The sequence below is a fragment of the Diabrotica virgifera genome, chromosome 6, assembly GCF_917563875.1.
Source record: "Diabrotica virgifera virgifera chromosome 6, PGI_DIABVI_V3a".
Taxonomy (NCBI): Eukaryota; Metazoa; Arthropoda; class Insecta; order Coleoptera; family Chrysomelidae; genus Diabrotica; species Diabrotica virgifera.
In genome coordinates this window covers 76,807,799-76,829,025 of record NC_065448.1, presented here as the reverse complement: position 1 = coordinate 76,829,025, position 21,227 = coordinate 76,807,799, and the positions used below count along the sequence as shown (strand labels likewise).

At 33.5% G+C, this 21,227-nt stretch overlaps 1 protein-coding gene across 3 annotated transcripts in view; it reads right to left on the bottom strand.

The window, feature by feature from the left end:
- Window positions 1–21,227, bottom strand: part of LOC114336456 (cytochrome P450 4c3-like) — a 222,147-nt gene that overhangs the window by 185,512 nt on the left and 15,408 nt on the right. For all 3 annotated transcript variants that reach the window (XM_050652567.1, XM_028286826.2, XM_028286825.2), the window contains exons 2-3: window positions 15,730–15,930; window positions 8,470–8,655 (exon numbers count right to left, since the gene is read on the bottom strand). In XM_050652567.1, the coding sequence (XP_050508524.1) occupies window positions 8,470–8,655; window positions 15,730–15,930 (387 nt within the window). The remainder of the gene's footprint in view (window positions 1–8,469; window positions 8,656–15,729; window positions 15,931–21,227) is intronic.

Here is a 21,227-nt window from a genome sequence, read left to right as displayed (position 1 = left end):
TGATGGCATATTCATATTCAGCAACCCCAAAAACTCAAGAGTAATCCGTTTGCACTAATTTAGTACCGAAAACTATCGAACCTACAGAAGATACCGTGCCTTATGCGCCAGGTGCTCCGGTGTCTGTTCTGATAGCGTATTCATGTTCAGCAACTCCAAAAACTTATTAGTAATCCATGTGCATCAACTAAGTACCGAAAACTCTCTAAACTCCAGAAAATGACGTGCTCTGGCTACAAGGTGCTCTCGTGTCTGTTCTGATGACGCAATCGTGTTCAACAACGCAAAATACGGATTAGTAAGTAATCCGTTTGCATCAATTGAATGCCGAAAACCCTCAAAACTACAGAAGATGACCTGCATTAGGCACCAGGTGCTCCGAGGGTGAGACCTGATGGCGTATTCGCGTTCAGTAACCCCACAAACCTATGAGTAATCCGTTTGCATCAATTTAGTACCGAAGACTCTCGAAGCTCCAGAAGATGACGTCCCTAGCAATAACCTTGGGCACCAGGTTCTCCGGGATTCGGTTCTGATGGCATATTCGTATTTAGCAACCTCAAGAACCCCTCAGTAATCTATTTGCATCAATTTAATGACGAAATTTCTCGAAACTCCAGAAAATGACGCCTCTTGCAGTGACCCTGGGCAACAGGTGCTCCGTGGGTCTGTTCCAATGGCATTTTCGTGTTTAGCGTCCTCAAAAGCTCCTTCAGTAATCCATTTCATCCATTTTATGCCGAAAACCCTCAAAACTCCAGAAGATGACGTGCCCTAGTAGCGATCCTGGTCACCAGATACTCCGGAGTTTAATTCTGATATCATATTCGTGTTTGGAAACCCCAGAAATACGTAAGTAATCCGTTTGCATCAATTTAATACACGAAACTCCAGAAGATGACGTCTCTTGCAGTGACCTTGGGCACCAGGTGATCGAGAGGTCTGTTCTTATGGCATATTCGTATTCAACCACTCAAAAACCCCCGAGTAATCCATTTTTATCCATTTAATGCCGAAATCTCTCAAACTCCAGAAGAGGACGCCCCTTGCAGTGAGCTTGGGCTCCAGGTGCACAGGGAGTCGGTGTTAATTGCATATTCATGTTTAGCGACCTCAAAAACCCGTAAGTAAGCCATTTGCATCAATTTGATACCGAAAGGCTTTGAAACTCCAGAAGATGACCTTGATGACTCCAAAAGATGACTTACAGTGGCCTTGGGCACCAGATAATCCTAAGGTCTATCCTGATGGCATATTCGTGTTTAACCACCTCAAAAACCCCCCGAGTAGTCCAGTTACATCAACTTAGTACCGAAATCCCTCGAAACTCCAGAAGATGACGTGCTTTAGTAACGACTTTGGGCATCAGATACCCCGGAGGTCAATTCTGATATTATCATATTCGTATTTAGCCCCCCCCCCTAAAATCCACGAGTAATCCGTTTGCATCGATTTAAAGCCGAAAACCATCGGAACTCCAGAATATGATGTCTCTTGCCGTGACCTTGAGCACCAGGTAATCCGGGGATCAGTTCTGATGGCGTAATCGTATTCAGTGACCCCAAAAACCCTCCAAATAATAAATTTTGTTCCTTAGTATACTGCTTTTGACTTTATTTTTTTATTTATGCAATTATGGATGCATTTTATGCACTTTACAGTGCAATTATGCATTTCCACCCATTTTTGAATAGTGTACTTTTTTCCTTACATCATCCTGAACATAATGCAAAAAAATGCAAGTCTCTAGGTGCTGTATTTAAAAAAAATTTTATTCGGGAGTTTGTAGGGCTAAATGCCCTATATTTGTTTTTTCTAATAAACGTCTTTTGAGTTTCCTTTGTTGAACCATTCCAATGTTTTTCGACACCAATCGACGCGAACCGATTTTTGTCCTTCTGTAAGCAAATGATGGATCCAACGGCAAATCAACTTCCTAACACCCAATTGTTCATGTAGGATCTTTTAGATCGATGTTGTTCTGAAGCTATTTCCTTGTGGCATTTTTACAATTAAGTACTTTCCATGAGAAACAAGCCACAATTTCACTAAAAAAATGAATTTATTAACGTTTCGAAGCCCAAATTGGGTTTCGTTGTCAAAATACAAAATACTACTAAAATAAACAAAAATACTGTTGCTAAGTAAAAAAAATCTTCTAATAATTTATTTAATCTGACTCATTTATATTGGCAATTCAGACGTATATTATACATTTTAAAGTAGAAGACTTGATAATGATATCGCCAATATTTATGAGTTGCGTTCCTGGGACGACTTTACTAAAAGATATCTCATTCGATTACATGAGATCAATCCCAACTCAAGAATATCCGTCCCAAAAAAAATCATAGCATGTGATCTGTCTTTAAAAAGACAACCAAATGCAACGATGACAGTAAAATTCTCGCGTTAGAGATTTCATAGTAAATCACGAGGGAAAACCAGGAAAAAACCTCGTGATACTATCCCGACGTCGTAAGTATTTGGTCCTACATTTAATTTACCTCCAAAAAACTAATACCAAATTCCGACTTTAATATGTTTAAATTATAAATGATACTAATAATACATATAATATATATATACTTGATGGATTCGACCGTTACTTGATGGAAGTTCATTTTATCTCACAATAAAACACTGAAAACTTTTGTTTTCTATACTTCCACAAAATTTATTATTTACAACTATGTGACTACAGCTGTTTCGGCAGAGTGCCTTTCTCAAGTGATATAATTTACAATGTGTTTGCCTTTTTAAGTCTCTAACTGAAGAGGTTGAGGAGTGGGGAGCTGTTTGTCTCGAGTTGGTCATTCAAAATTTTATCTGTATTTTTCAGTTTATTAATTTCCATAGATTCTAAAAAAGATAGCTTAAGGCCTTTATTTTGGATATGCAGAATTTGAAATTCTTCATTGAAAGAATGATTATGATCTAGAAGGTGAAGTGCGTATGTAGAAGTGTCTGTTTTTCTATTGTTGAAAGCCCTTTTGTGTTCTGCTATCCGTTTGTCAAAAGTTCTGCAAGTTTGACCGATGTACGTTTTCGGACAGTCACCACAAGTTAGTTTGTACACACCACTCTGTAGTTGCTTTCTCTTTCGGCTTTTATTGTTCTTAATATATTTGCTTAAGTTGTTGTTAGTTCTGAAAGCTGGTATTATTCCTTTCTTTTTTATGTATCTGGCTATTTTTGTTGTTATCTTGCCAGTATATGTGAGAGAGCAGAAGGTACTGGATTCTTTCTGTGGTGGTGGATACACTAATTTCAGGGCTTTCTTATGGGGTTTTTGATTTAAAATTTTGTTAACTGTTTGTTCGTTATAGCCGTTGTTTACTGCTATTTGTTTAATGATGTTTAGTTCTATCTCGAAGTTATTTTTTGTCATGGGAATTTCTGTCAGTCTATGTATCATGCTATGGTAGGCTGCTAATTTGTGTTGTGTAGGATGGGATGATGAATTGTGTATAGGTGTGTCAGTATGGGTAGGTTTATGATATACGGAGATCATGTTTGTTGTGTAGTCTAGTAATCGTTACATCTAGAAAGTTTATGGAATTATTCTGTTCTGTTTCTATTGTAAACTCAATATTACTATGAAGTGAATTAATGTATGATAGAAATTGGTCAAGTTGTCTGTTAGTTCCTGTAAAGCATACTAGTATATCATCCACGTATCTCCACCAATATAAGAACTGTTTAAATACGGGATGTTTAGAAATTGTTGTTTCAAGTTGGATCATAAATATATCTGATAGTAATGGGCTTAGAGGATTACCAATAATAAGTCCTGCACTGTTGTTTGTGTATATTTGATTATTGAATTCAAAATAGTCTTGATTTATGCAAATTTCAAGGAGGTGTAAAATTTCAGATGCAATGATCGGATTTGTACTATTATGGTCTAAAAGATTTTTAACTAAAACAAAAGTTTCTGTAGGAGGAACACTAGGAAAAAGATTTTTTACGTCAAATGAAATTAGTCTGGAGTTGTTGGGCAATTGAAAATGTTGTATTTTATTAACTAGTTCTAGTGTATTTTTTACGGTGAATTTAGCTGAAAATTTAGTGTATTCTGTAATAATATCTGACAGTTTTTTTGGAAGTTTGTATGACGGAGCTGTATAAAAAGAAACTACAGGCCTTATCGGGTGGTCAGGTTTGTGTATTTTAATAAAAGAGTATAATTTAGGAGGTTGTGGGTTCATAATATTAAGGTATTTCTGTTCTGTTGGATTTAGTATTGATTTTGAATTTTCAATGGCTAGTTTAATTTGTTTTCGGTATTTTTCTGTGGGATCTTTGTTTAGTGGTGTACTGTTTTGGTAAGTTAAAAATTCTATTGTTTTGTTATTATAGTCTCTTTTGTCGATAGCAATAGTAGTGTTACCTTTGTCTGCTTAGACATACACTAGAATTAGTTCTATAGAAACTATAGAACTATAGAAAAATATACTAGAACTAGTTAATAAAATACAACATTTTCAATTGCCCAACAACTCCAGACTAATTTCATTTGACGTAAAAAATCCTTTTCCTCCTACAGAAACTTTTGTTTTAGTTAAAAATCTTTTACACCATAATAGTACAAATCCGATCGTTGCATCTGAGATTTTACACCTCCTTGAAATTTACATAAAACAAGACTATTTTGAATTCAATAATCAAATATACACAAACAACAGTGCAGGACTTATTATGGGTAATCCTCTAAGCCCATTACTATCAGGTATATTTATGAACCAACTTGAAACAACAATTTCTAAACATCCCGTATTTAAACAGTTCTTATATTGGTGGAGATACGTGGATGATATACTAGTATGCTTTACAGGAACTAACAGACAACTTGACCAATTTCTATCATACATTAATTCACTTCATAGTAATATTGAGTTTACAATAGAAACAGAACAGAATAATTCCATAAACTTTCTAGATGTAACGATTACCAGACTACACAACAAACATGAGTTCTCCGTATATCATAAACCTACCCATACTGACATAACTATACACAATTCATCATCCCATCCTACACAACACAAATTAGCAGCCTACCATAGACATAGACTGACAGAAATTCCCATGAAAAAAAATAACTTCGAGATAGAACTAAACATCATTAAACAAATAGCAGTAAACAACGGCTATAACAAACAAACAGTTAACAAAATTTTAAATCAAAAACTCCATAAGAAAGCCCTGAAATTAGTGTATCCACCACCACAGAAAGAACCCAGTACCTTCTGCTCTCTCACATATACTGGCAAGATAACAACAAAAATAGCCAGATACATAGAAAAGAAAGGAATAATACCAGCTTTCAGAACTAACAACAACTTAAGCAAATATATTAAGAACAATAAAAGCCGAAAGAGAAAGCAACTACAGAGTGGTGTGTACAAACTAACTTGTGGTGACTGTCCGAAAACGTACATCGGTCAAACTGGCAGAACTTTTGACAAACGGATAGCAGAACACAAAAGGGCTCTCAACAATAGAAAAACAGACACTTCTACATACACACTTCACCTTCTAGATCATAATCATTCTTTCAATGAAGAGTTTCAAATTCTGCATATCCAAAATAAAGGCCTTAAGCTATCTTTTTTAGAATCTTTGGAAATTAATAAACTGAAAAATACAGATAAAATTTTGAATGACAAACTCGAGACAAACAGCTCCCCACTCCTTAACCTCTTCAATTAGAGACTTAAAAAGGCAAACACATTGTAAATTATATCACTTAAGAAAGGCACTCTGCCGAAACAGCTGTAGTCACATAGTTGTAAATAATAAATTTTGTGGAAGTATAGAAAACAAAAGTTTTCAGTGTTTTATTGTGACATAGATATACAATAAGTAATACTAAAAGTTTGTACTAACTCGATATGTTATTTACTTACTAATCGTGGTATTTTCTTTCTATTGACTTCCTATTTCAGTATGGGTAACCACATCCTACTGCATTCTACCGAGGAATTTGCGACACAATTGGTTTCATTTAGCATAATTAGAGCCGCTTCTTTGATTTTTCTCCTGTTACTATCTGATTCTTTCAGGACTATACTTGAATCTCTCCACTGAACTCTATGTTCATTATCCCATGCGTGTTGACATATTTGAGATCTATCAAATTCTCTATTTTTAATATAAGACTGATGTTCACTTATTCTAACGTTTAATGGTCTTGATGTTTCACCTAAATAAAATTGTTCGCATTCACAAGGTATTTTATAAATGCAATTCTTTGTTCTTTCTTGTTCATTGTTATGTTTTAGTTTTAGATAGAATAGATCTCAATGTGTTTGTTGTTATTATTATTATTATTTGTTGTTATTACTAATAATACCTATTTTCAACTAAATAATGAATTCTATAAGCAAAATTTTGGTCTAGCAATGGGCTCTTCTTTATCTCCATTATTGGCTAATATATTTATGGAGGATTTCGAAACTAATATCATTTCTAAACAAAACTTAAAACCCACTGTATGGTGGAGATATGTAGATGATGTGTTTTCAATATGGCCTCATAGATCCGAATTGTTGGATACATTCCTGAATATTATAAACGATCAAGAAGAGACAATAAAATTTACAACGGAAAAGGAATACAATAAAATTTTGCCTTTCCTCGATGTTTTAGTCTCAAAGAAGGATACTGGATATGAGACTCAAGTGTATAGAAAACCAACACACACCAACATATATCTCAATTACAAATCAAAGCACAACATCAACGTTAAAAAGGGAATCATTAAATCCTTATATGATAGAACCAAAATTACTTGTTCTAACGAAAATTTATTTTTAGAAGAAAAACAATTGTTAACATCTGTTTTATTAAAAAATTATTATCCTTTATCGTTTATAAATAAGGAATTGTCAAGATTGGATCGAATGGAACAGAACAACTTAGAACGGGATCCTACAACATTCACAAGAAATAATACGAGGAAAATAACAATACCATATATAAAAGGACTATCCAACAAACTTAAAACAATAGGAAATAAATTCAACATTTCAACAACATTCAAAACAACAAACACATTGAGATCTATTCTATCTAAAACTAAACCTAACAATGAACAAGAAAGAACAAAGAACTGCATTTATAAAATACCTCGTGAATGCGAACAATTTTATTTAGGTGAAACATCAAGACCATTAAACGTTAGAATAAGTGAACATCAGTCTTATATTAAAAATAGAGAATTTGATAGATCTCAAATATTTGACATATTTGAGATCTATCAAATAGAAAAAGAGAAAAATCAAAGAAGCGGCTCTAATTATGCTAAATGAAATCAATTGTGTCGCAAATTCCTCGGTAGAATGCAGTAGGATGTGGTTACCCATACTGAAAGAGGAAGTCAATAGAAAGAAAATACCACGATTAGTAAGTCAATAACATATCGAGTTAGTGATCATACAAATTTTATATTTTACTATTACTTATTGTATATCTATGTATTATTAATATTATTTATAATTTAAACATCGGAATTTGGTATTAGTTTTTTGAAGGTAAATTAAATGTAAGACCAAATACTTACGATGTCGGGATAGTATCACGAGGTTTTTTCCTGGTTTTCCCTCGTGATTTACTATGAAATCTCTAACGCGAGAATTTTACTGTCATCGTTGCATTTGGTTGTCTTTTTAAAGACAGATCACATGCTATGATTTTTTTGCCACGGATATTCTTGAGTTGGGATTGATTTCATGTAATCGAATGAACTATCTTTTAGTAAAGTCGTCCCAGGAACGCAACTCATAAATATTGGCGATATCATTTTAAAGTAGAAGACTTATATATAGACTTAGTATAATATACGTCTGAATTGCCAATATAAATGAGTCAGATTAAATAAATTATTAGAAGAATTTTTTTTACTTATCAACAAAATTTTTGTTTATTTTAGTAGTATTTTGTATTTTGACAACGAAACCCGATTTGTGCTTCGAAACGTTAATAAATTTATTTTTTTAGTGAAATTGTGGCTTGTTTCCCATGGAAAGTACTTAATTTTAGATCGATGTCTTTAAATGCACAAAGATGCCTCTATCTGCCGTTTAGTTACACGGCGGTCATCCTTAATTAGCTGCTAAATGTTTTGCTGTGTGACTGATGTTTTGGGTGGACTTGGCCTGGATTCGTCGCTGAGACTGGAGCAAACACAGACACCAGTTTAGCGTGACATTGCTGTTGGGATAATTCACTCAGAAAATTGTCAAAAAATTATTGCTCGAAAATGTTCTCGGCTAAGATTCATTTTTCGACTGACTTGATAATTTCAAAAATTCAATGTATCTACACGACTTGTTGTATCGCAATTTATGTCAACAAAATATTGAGGTTACGTTTGTGACTTGTGTCTGAAGGTTTTATTGGTGGTGCCCTCTAAGAGGCTATATGCAAAACTAAAAAGACAGGTCACTAAGTGAAAAAACCTACCACATATAATATCTAATGTCAATAAATTGAGCAAGGGGTATATATCAAACGATGGCTTATTAACATTACTTGACAACTTTTTGATGAATACTTGTCCTACTTCCTCGAAAACACCAACAAAGTTTTCTAAAATAGAAAAATGAAATGCTGGTGTTATCATTTTTCTGCGAGTTTTCCATTTTTGACCTAAAACCAAACACAAAATATGTTTGTTAATGTTAGTAGATAAATACTTCATATCGTATAAAATCATGTTTTCTATTCTCATCTAATCTTATACAAGCCTAATGCGACAAGTCGTGCACTTTGTCCAGGACATCTGACGATATATAAACACTACATATGACGTTTGATAGACGAACTTTTAATTTTTTATTTCTTTTTTATAACAGCTCCAGTATGACTGAACCGATTTGGTGAATTTCGATTTTTAAACATTTGTAGAAGTCCAAGGAAGGTTTAAGGAGGGGGTATGGTTTGAAATCAACAAATCAAGCACATTTTTGTGAATTTTTTTCGAAGCTATGGTACAACTATTTTATTTTTTAATTAAATAAGCATATTAAGTACAATTCAAAGAATATTTAGAAAAAAATTCAATCCAAATATTGAAAAATAAGCCATTGGTGACAAATTTTGACAGGCAGCTCACAAAAAAATGGATTTTGCGGTGGACATCAGAACTCGACATTCGATCATACGAAACAAAAAATTCAAAAAGATTTAATTAGCTTATGAGTTTCACGAGGTCCCAACGTCGAGTTTTTTATTTTTAATGATTTTTGAATTTTTGGTATCACTCAGAAATAAAAAAAATGAAATTTTTGGCAAAAATTTTGTGAAAATCAACAGATTTATTATTGTTGAACAAAAAATAAGCTAAAAAAGAAAAATATCTCGACGTTGTTACCTAATGAAATGTCTAAAGAGAATCTGTGCAAAATATCAGGTAGATCGGCCGAGTAGTTTTTCAGTTAAGCGCTGGTTTCCTAGAAAGCGGTGCCGACAACCTCCGATCGTAACACTGCGATGAATGACATCATAAAAAACTGTACCATGCAAAATAATAGTGTTGGTTTCCAAGGATGCGTTGGAAGCCACCGCTTGCTGAGCTTGCACATTCCATTGCCCCAGTGAAGAACCTTGAATTTTTCACCGTAATCTGACGTAATTCATCGCAGTGCTACGATCGCTGTTTGTCGGTGCCGCTTTCGAGGAAACCCAGGCTTTACAATGTCCACCGCAGTTGAAAAAGCAGTTTTGAGAAAAATGCGTTTAAAGTTTTGACAACTGCATCTTCGTCTTCTTATTTGTCTGCCAAATCGTAAAGTGATGCACATTGGAATATGTTTTTTGAATCGAGGAGTAATCTACAAAAGAGAAGGCGAACAATTGTTTAACGTTTCTCACTACGCTCAAGCGTGCTGGCGCGAAGTCGCGGCAAAGCGAGTCGAGGGTAGGGATATTCAACACCCTGTATCTCTGGTAATTTTACTCCAATTATTTTTAAATTTTCAAAGAGTATTCTTGAAAGTATGCACTTTTATTTGAAATAATAAAAAAAATTAAATATTTCAAACCATACCCTTAAAGGTGATAAAATGTGATGTTATTGTAAAGAGAATACTAAAAACAACAATGTTATTGTCAGATACAATCAGTTGTAATTATTATACTCCTTTAGATTGGCTTTATCAAAACTGCGGCTATCTTATTTTGAGGTTGATACACAAAAGGAGACAGTTTACAATTTAAGCAGACAAATTGCGTCAAAAGGCATAGGTAGTGGAGTTAATCGTGTGCAACAAAGGAAAAAGGAAGAAATTTTAACAAAGGAATAAGGAAGAAAATATTGATAAGCCTAAAACAAATAAGTGTTTACGACCAGAACTGGAAAAACAGAGATAAATGCCATCAAAAATATTCAGAATGAAGAGACCAACGATATACATGAAATATCATCAATAACACAACGGTACTACTTAGACTTATATATAAAAAGCAACCACCGACACAAAAAACTCTTCAAAAATTGAAAATTAAAATAAAAAATGCTAACTATGACCTACAACCAGAGATTAGCAAATCAGAAATAAAGAAAGCCCTTAGAGAAATGAAAAATAATAAATCACCAGGAAGAGACGGCATACAGTGGAGATGATTAAAAATGGCGGAAAATAACAAGGAAAGTCTTATATTATTGAATAAAATACTAAGAACACGAAACGTACCCAGTAATTGAATTGAATCAATCACCCTCAATCCACCATTCAACCACTCAATCACCCAATTATTGATTAAAAAAGGAGACAAAAAAGATCTGAAAAATTATAGACCGATTATCTCAATTAATATTATGTATAAATTGTTAACTAAGAGGTAGCGGGTAGGAACTCCTTTGGATAGTCCTACCAGGGAAAGTGAATCAATCCCTGCCCTCCGCTGATTCCAGGAGTTTCCTGACCCGGGAAACTAGTAGCTTCTTAGGGTCCTTTGTCCAGGGTCACGGATGAAGACCACAACGGTATCCACGGCGGAGAAGAAGATTTCCGTACGGTGTTTATGGCGGAAGTGGCGACCCCCGATTTTAGGGATGGTATAAAATCAAATACAAATGGGCAGATGGAGCTCTAGAGTCGTAGAGAATACAATCCATCTAGGAGAAAGCAAACTTCAAAATTAAACTCTGGCCCTCCATGTTGGGTGTTGGATCGTAGGGCTAGCGACTCTACATTCGTAAAAAAGGAACTGCTTAAAATCCGAAAACCCAGCCTTGGAACCCGGACCTGGAAAAACCACGAAGACATCCGCAACGAAAATGGACAATGAATTATGGTACATGGAACGTCCAAGGATTAAAAGGAAAAATTGAAGACGTAATCAAAGGAATGAGACAACACAAGATATCAGTATCCGTTCTTACTGAAACAAAAAGAAAGGGTAAAGGTATAGAAGAAATTGATAATTTTATCCACATCTTCAGTGGCGTACAAAAACATCAAAGAGCCGCCAAAGGAGTATCAATCCTTATCGATAAGAGATATAAAAATAAAATAACAAATTGGGAAGCAATAAACGAGAGAATTCTGACTGTCAACTTAAACATCCATGGACACAGAACCACAGTAACAGGTATATATGCCCCTACCGAAGATACATTAATAAACGAAAAAAACGCAATCCAACAAGAGCTTGAAGACACGATTTCTAAAATCGGAGATTTTAGGAAGAACTTAAAAAGGTTGTGACTGGCTGAATGGCAAAAGCCTGTGCCAAAAAAAAAATCGGAGATCAATGGGAGATATTAATGATGAAACAGAAGGACCACCTAATTGTAGGAAACTACGGGGAAGAAGTAACCAATCATAATGGAGAAAGGCTCATTAATCTGTGTCAACAATTTAACCTAAAAATTTTAAACGGCTTCTATCCCCACAAGGAGATACATAAGTTCACTTGGCATCAAGAGACAAGACAACTACGATCGATTATAGACTATATTATAATAAAACAAAAATCAGAATGGAAAATCCAAGACACAAGGGTATATAGAGGTGTAGAATGCGGATCTGACCATTACCTACTAATATCTCGAATCCAAATCCTCTTCAAATATGCAATAAATGAAACATCGCTGGGCTAGCGATGCTAAGCTGGGCTATATGACGACAGCACCAGGTTCCTATACCAGAACAGACTGGATAAAAAACTTGATCAAATTAACAATCATGTAGCACCAATATAATGTAGCATGTATATCACCATGTAGCATGCAGCACCAATATAATATACGACAAAATAACACTTGCGATTAAGGAAGCAGCCAGTGAAGCATTAGGCATGGAGGAGATAACAAATACCAGGAAAAATAACAACATAGTCTGGAGCAATGAACTTGAATAACAGAAACAAATAAAACAATAGAAATATCATAAATGGTTAAAATCACAAAACGCATATGATAAAACCCAATACCGCCAAGAATTAATCAAATATAAAAAAATGTTAACAAAAAATGAGAACAATACCTGGGAACAGAGATGTAGGGAAGTGGAATGCCATCTAGGTGGAAGCAGATCCTCAGAAGCTTGGAGGTTAATTCGAATTCTAAGAAATGAAAACAGAAATAATACAAACCTTCAAATGATTGATTTAAAGAAATGGAAAACCCACTACAAAGAAGAACTTCAAGAAAATAGACAGGAATATATAAATACATCACCAAAACACTACAATTTAAATGGTCAAGTCGTAGAATTAAATGACGAATTCGTTGAGAGAATGATTAAATTACTAAAAAATAAAAAAGCATGTGGTCCAGAAGGAATCCCAGCGGAACTTATAAAAAATGGAACTGCAAAATTGATCAAACTAATAACCATAATTTTCAACAACTACACAAATGGAGAAAACATACCAGAAAATTGGAAAACAGGATGGATAACCCCAATACACAAAAAGGGTAACAAGGAAGACTGCCAGAACTATCGCTGTATTACTGGAACCAGCACCTTTATCAGATTATATGGGAAAACTCTAAAAACTCTAATAGAAAATGAATATGCACCTTTAGAGATCGAACAACAAGCAGGATTCCGAGCAGGAAGATCCTGTATCGACCACATCTTCACGATCAACCAACTCAACGAAAAAAAGTAGCCAGAGACAGAGAAATACATCTACTATTTGTCGATCTAACTAAGGCATATGATACCGTACCACTTTGTAAATTATGGCAAGTCCTGGACGAATCCCCTTTTAATATAACTTTAATAAAAGCAGTGCAGCAATTCTATAACAATATCCAAGCAAACATAAAAATCAACAGCAGATTATCCAATAGCTTCATGGTGAATAAGGGACTACGACAGGGATGCAGCTTATCGCCAGCACTGTTTAAAATCTATATAAATGAGGTCTTAAATAAGTGGCAGAAATCGTGTTTTGGAATGGGAATACAGCTAAACGACGACTCAACACTATTCACACTGCATTTTGCTGACGATCAGGTGGTGATTGCCCAGGATAAAGATGATCTAATATTTATGACAAACTGGATGTTTCGAGAATACAAAAAATGGGGCCTATACGTTAATATGAAGAAAACCAAATATATGTGTATAAGAGGACAGAAAAGTGAGTTACAACTAGAGGATGATATGGTTATCGAGCCAAGCTCTGATTATGTATACCTTGGAACAAGAATCCAACAAAGTGGAAGGACAGAATTCGAAATAGAGGAACGAATTATGGAAGGAAAGAAGGTAATAGGAGCTTTGAACTCACTACTTTGGTCAAAAACCATATCAAAAGAAAATAAAACACAGCTTTATAATAGCATCTTTAAAAGCGTGGTACTGTATGGATGTGAAACCTGGCAACTGAATAAGCGAACAGAACAGAAGTTGCTCGCACTGGAAATGGACTTCTGGCGAAGATCGGCCTGCATCTCCAGACTCAGGGCCGGCGATAACGGGCCTGCAAAGGATGCACTGCAGGCGGGCGCCCCTGTTTGGGGGGCGCCAAAATGAGCTTTTTTCTGCTGGTGTTATACAAAATACTAATTTAAAAGAAACAGAAAGGCGCCTATTGTAGCTTTGCAGACGGGCGCCTTATACCCTAGCACCGGTACTGTCCAGACTCTCACATATAACGAATGAACGGGTGCGAGATATTATGAATAGAAAAACAAACATAATTGAAGAAGTCCAACAAAAACAACTTTGTTGGTATGGTCATGTACAAAGAATGGAGGAACATCGACTCCCAAAGCTAATAATGGAATGCAAACCTCCGGAAAGAAGGAAAATGGGCAGACCGAAAACAACCTGGATAAGTGGAATCCAGAAAGCCATGTCTGAGAGAGATCTCCGATCTCTCTCAGACTTGGACAAATCGACGCGGCTGGAGAATAGGAACCGGAAGGCGCAGGACGCTATAAACCGGTGTTATATATAAATTGTTAACTAAAATATTAATCAACTGACTAACTCCTAAATTCGACAATTATCAGATCAACGAACAGGCAGGATTCAGAAAAGGCTACAGTACATGTGATCACTTACTGACAATGAAGTTACTTATTGAGAATAAAAATTAATACCAAATACCCATATATATGGCAATTATAGATTTTGAAGAGGCATTCGTTTCCATAGAGCACTGGGCAGTGAAACAATCACTACACAATAGCAGAGTTGATTACAGGTGTACAGAACTAATCTCTAATATATATGTAGAGTAAGGCCACAACTACGATCCAACTTGAACAAAATACATACCCCATACCTATCAAAAGGGGAGTTGGATAGGGAGATACGATTTCGCCGACACTCTTCAACCAAGCACTAGAAGACATTTTCAAGAAATTACAATGGGAAGAATATGGAATCATCATTAACGGCCAATACTTAAATCACCTAAGATACGCTGACGATTTCGTCCTTATCGCTACAGACAACGAACAACTACAAATTATAATAATACAACAATTAGACCAAGAAACCAGTAAAGTTGGATTAAATATTAATTACAACAAAACAAAGGTGATAAAAAATCAAGAAGATGAGTTAAGAATCGTAGTTAAACAAAACCAAATAGAAGAAGTGAATGAATACATATACTTGGGACAAATAATAAAATTGAATAGAGACAACCAAACAGCAGAAATAAAGAGACGAACGAAGTTAGCGTGGCCCTCGTTTGTTAAGCTCAGCGTCATATTGAAAAATAAAAAATACCCTCAATATCTAAAATACGACCAATGTATTCTTCCTTGGTCCAATGTATTGGTCCTTACATATGGATGTCAAACATGGACGTTCACAAAAGCGAATATGGACAGAATTGCGAAAACACAAAGAGCAATGGAAAGCCAAATGATCAACATAAAACTGTCAGATAGAAAGAGGAATTCCTGGGTAAGAAATATCACAAAAGTTAAGCATGCTACTCTTCAAACAGCTAAACTAAAATGGAAATTTGCCGGTCATACTATTAAACAAAAAGACAAAAGATGGAATAAAATTATTACAGAGAGGAGACCATGGACATACAAACGAAAGAGAGTGAGACCACAGATGAGATGGGTAGATGACCTAAAACAGCAAGCCGGCTCGGAATGGATGCACATGGCTCAGAATAGAGAAATATTGAGGAGCGAAGGGGAGGCCTATGTTCAATATTGGATGTCGCAAGGCTGATAGAAAACAAATAACAAATATAATATGTGAAAAAATAGTTATATTAAAATTTGCTTACCTCCACTAGTTATTAGTCCTGTTCCCAACCAATTCTCAAAGTATTTATACTCTTTAGGTTTGTTAATAAGTTTGTTGGAACTTAAAATATATTCTATAAAAGCTTCGTCTGAAACTAACACCATTGTTGATAAAGGTCCTCTGTAAACTTTTGTTATATTTCCATATTCTTTAAAAAAATTGGAAATTATCTCCAAGTATTCTAAAAGAAATCTATAATAAAGCATTCGATAAAAGACAACATGGACAATTAATAAATGTGGTGAAACAGAAGGAGATAGACTATAATGATCTCAGGATTATATAGAATTTATATTATAAGCAGATCATTGAAGTGATGAGTAATCGACGAGATATCGGGTTTGCTGTTGAAAGGCATGTGCAGAGGACACTTGGAGTAATGATTTGGGGGGCTATTGCATATAGTAGGCGATCAACACTTGTGTTTACTAGAGGCAATTTAAGGCGGCACACATAGTGGAAGCGGGTTCCTGCTTACGGGCAAACCGCGCGGTTCTCGCGCGCTGGTATGGTAACACAGTGAAGACGGGTAAAAGCGAGAAAGATCATTCAAATTTCGCAGTTGCGTCTACTACTTGTAGCAAAATGTCGTCTTCCGATGACGATATAATTGCTTTAGATTCTCTGTTTTGACTAAACTGAAAAGAAAGAGAGTTGGTGTACATCCTATTAATCGAGAAAGATTAATGTATGGAGAATATCATCATCTATTTCAAAAATTAAAAGGTAATGAACAATTCTTCCAGTATAAAAGAATGACTCAAAAGACTTTTAAATATATTTTGGAGAAAGTGGAGTATCGTTAAAACCAATATTAAACGCTCAACTTACAGTCAACCAACAGAATATCGAAAGAGTTGAGCAATATACATATCTGGGTACGAATTTAAATAGCTAATGGGACTATTCAACAGATATTAAACAGCGAATAATAAAAGCGAAAGCAGCATACGTTAGAATGAGACCCATTTTCAACAGTCGAGACATATCATTAAAAACAAAATACCGTCTGTTGAAATGCTACATATTTACAGTTCTGCTCTATGGAATGGAAGCGTGGACACTAACTGTTGCATCTATGAATCGGCTCGAAACTTTATGTTATAGGCGCATCTTACGTATATCCTGGGTTGACCGAATTACTAATGTGGAAGTCCTGCGTGGAATGGGGAAAGAGTGTGAAATTCTCATAACCACCTAAACAAAAAAATTAGAATATCTAGGACATGTAATGAGAAATCAAGAACGTTACGGCCTTGTCCAACTGATTCTCCAAGAGAAGGTAAATGGTAAAAGATGACCGGGAAGAAGACGCATTTCCTGGCTTCAAAATTTAAAAAAGTGGTATAACACCACTACCACTGAACTGTTCCGCGCTGCGGTAAACAAAGTCAAGATAGTCATGATGATCGCCAACATCCGGAACGAATAGGCACTTTAAGAAGAAGAAGGAGTATCGTTTAATTAAAAACTGGTGTAATTTACATAAGCAAGCTATCTTTCCGGAAGAAAGGCTTGTTATAACCCCAGTTAATAGGGAAAAAAACATGAAAAAATGTTAAGCAGGGTTTTGAAGGTGCTAAACGGTAGATAAGAGATAAATGATGATAATTCCGTGAAGACGTACAGCTAATTTTTCTTCTTCTTTTTTTTAAACAGGTACAAAGAATGACAAACTCAGTTTTTTGACTATAAAACGTTTCTTGTAAATTTTAGAGAAAAATGTTTTAAATAAGTGTTGTAGATCTTAAAAGGTTCTTGAATTTGATAGTACTCATATTAATATACATAAACAATTGACCTAGATAATTGCAAACAACTCTCATTTTTGCACTAATTTTTAAATATTAATAACTTTACTTTTTACATAACGATATATAATTTAACTACTTTAAATTATGCCATTTAATGGTTTCTTTAAGTGCACTAAATTTCAACCAGATTGACCAAATAGTTTATAAGTTATTCAATTTGTTTATCCCAGAGAGCAATTGTTTATACAACTGTTCTTGCCCTAACAGTGAATCTAGAGATATTTAGCAAATCGCAATCAATTATCCGAGAGTCTACTTTTAAGATGCATTAAGAAAAAATTAACATTTTATTAAAATTGTTATTAAAAAACTCGTTTGAAAAAGACCCTACTTTCTAGGTTATAAACAATTTGAATAACTTTGACAGTTTTTATGTCACACGCTTGCATGTAGGCTCACTGAAAAGCTGGTGAAAAAATACATATTAAAAAAGAAAAAATAATTTTATATGACAAATAGGAATCAAGTTAGTATTTTTTTTATAAATCAAATTTTGCATTGTTTATAAACATCTATATTTTACGATCCAGTTTATAGATTGCATATGCAGTGAAATAATAAAAACTTATGACCTGTTAAACTGATGGTACTCGTGAAACACCTCCAACGAAAGTGAAGGTGGGAATTGTTCAAGCTTCGCTTCCTTTTTTGGGAAAAAACTGCAATATATTATCACCTTCCATAGCATGCACAACCTTCTTTTTTAACTGGAGTAGCTCAAGGAAATACTAAAAATTGTGTAAATTTCACCTTGCACAATTGGAAAATCCCGTGAAAATCAATTAATTGAATTTTATTATAAAAGTTATTGAACTCTACAAGTATTCCTTAAAAATTATTTAAATTATTAATTAAAGTATATTTTTTATATAAATATAAAATAATTATAAATTAGTACAATACATTATTTTTTTTATTTGAAATAATTAAAAAGTATTTAAAAGTCCTTAATAGTTTTTAAAAAACTAATTTTTGTTTTATTTTGTTTTTGAATTGTTATGAAATGTTATTTAATTTAATGAAGCTATTAATATTTGTTTAGATAGGCATCTAATAAGTATAAATATGTAATATGTTTGCACTATTATTTAATGATGTATGTTAAGTTCCATAATTAGAATAAAATTCGTATATTTGTTTTGATAGTAATATATATATTTTAATAAATTCATATAATTAATTATAAAAATAAAAAAGTAAAACATTGTTTATGAATTTTAATTTGATTATTCTAGTGAACGTCTATAACTTCTAAATCGCTTCTCGGCAAGATACAGTTTATCCTCTACAAAGTCTGACTCGACATCGTCAAGAACCACTGCAGCGCGATTACAACATTTTTTCTCCTCTTCTTCCACTGCACAGTTTGTAAAAAGATCCGTACAGTTTATACCATATTTTTTACAGCCACATCTTGTAGTTTTGCAACCCGTTGAACATTTACATGTAATATGTTTTAATATCTCTTTAGGTATCAAACAATCTAAGGTGTAAATAGGTTCAAAACCCGTATCAGTTTTTTTCCATCCATACTGGGTAGCATCCAGTTTTTTACCTAACCAGTGTTAAACGCGAAGTACATGTTGATAACCTGCACCTTCTGTTGGGGGCAAATTTTCCAATTTAAAAGATTTTTTCCCTGTATTTCTTATAAATTGTAAAAAACGTAACTAATTTAATGCCAATATGTTATTATTTTTTTTTATATGTAACATCAATTGCAGCAGAATACAAAGCAACAATGATATCACATCCGTTTTTCATGATGTCCTCCTTGTTAGCATTCTCGTCATAAAAAATATTTATCAGATCTACAATTTCTGACGATGCAGTTAATAATTTGAATTTTCCTTGATTAAAAAAGAGGAAGTTGTATCACACTCAGTAAAAATATATAAGAACCCAACGTATTTTCTTAGATGAGAATGTTTAAAACTATTACAACTATAATAGATAGATTTTCCTTTTGCGCCTTTTTTTTCAAAATATATGTTATTGTCCGGAGCAGAGAGTTGCGTCAATATTATGAGTATATCAGTATCATTACCAATTATTACAATGGTCTTGTTAGTTTCATATGTATGTTCGTGAAGAGCTGTCTGCACTATTAATACGTCTGCATCTTCATCTGCTACTTTAGTTCGGTACCCAGATTTGTTGAGCTCTGCACATAAAAGTTGAATCAATTGCTTTTTATTTTTACTAACTGCTAAAAATATTTTTTGTTTTATGGATAAGATCGTGTTTTCAACCAATTTATTTTCTGGGCCTGAGCTAATCATTATTGTATATTTATATAAATAATATTCTTTAATTAGTAAAATATAAGTAATTCTTACGAGAAATTATTGTAAAATTAAAGCAAGTAATAGCAATTAAACTGCAAATTTTTTCAACATGTTTCAAATTGGGATTCCATTCTAAAAAATAAAACGAAGCTATTCTCACCTTCACATTTGTTGGCGGTGTTTCACGAGTACCATCAGTTTAATGAGTCATGACTTTTTATTTTTTTTACTGCATATGCAATCTATAAACTGGATCGTAAAATATAGACTTTCTTAAACAACTTATTCAATTTTCAGCTCTTAATGTTTATAAAAAATGGAAATATGATTTATTGAAAAAAAAATTCTAACTCGATTTCTATTAGTCATATAAAATCCACTTTATTATTTTAATGTGTATATTTTCACCAGCTTTTCAGTGAGCCTACATACGAGCGTGTAACGTAAAAATTGTCAAAGTTATTCTAATTGTTTATAACCTAAAAAGTAGGGTCTTTTTCAGGCGGTTTTTTTAACAACAATTTTGATAAAATCTTAAAACATTTTCAATACATCTTAAAACTAAAGTCTCAAATAATCGATTGCGATTTGTAAAATATCTCTAGAGTCACTGTTAGGGCAAGAACAGTTGTTTAAACAATTGCTGTCTGGGATAAACAAATTGAATAACTTATAAACTATTTGGTCGATCTGGTTGAAATTTAGCTAACTAAAATAACCCATTAATTGGCATAATTTAAAGTAGTTAAATTAAATATCATTGTGCAAAAAATACAGTTATTAATATTTAAAAATTAGTGCAAAAGTGAGAGTTTTTTACAATTATCTCGGTCAATTGTTTATATATTGCAATATGTGTCACACCAAATTGAAGAACTTTTTAAGGTCTACAATATTTATTTGAAACATTTTTCTCTAAAATGGATAAGAAACGTTTTATAGTAAAAAAACTTAGTTTTTCATTCTTTATAACTGTTTTAAAAAAAGAAGAAGAAAAATTAGCTGTACGTCTTCACGGAATTATCATCATTTATACCTCATATATCGCTTAAAACCTTCAAAACCCTGCTTAACATTTTTACGTGAAATCGATGATTTTTTTCCCTATTAACTGGTGTACATTGAGGTAAGTAGTTTTGTTGCAAATTGATTTTTCAAGTACTTATTTAGTTAATAGTTAATACTGTAATGATTTTAGAAATAACTAAGTCACAAAAAATTACGGTTTCAATAAAATTGACTTTATTTCTTTTGTTTATTATAATGTACAATTTATAAAATTAATCCATGGAGAACTATTATTCTTATTATAAAAGAGGAAATAAACTAAATTCTCATTCGAGTAAACATTAAAACCGCGCGGAAAAAACTAAATT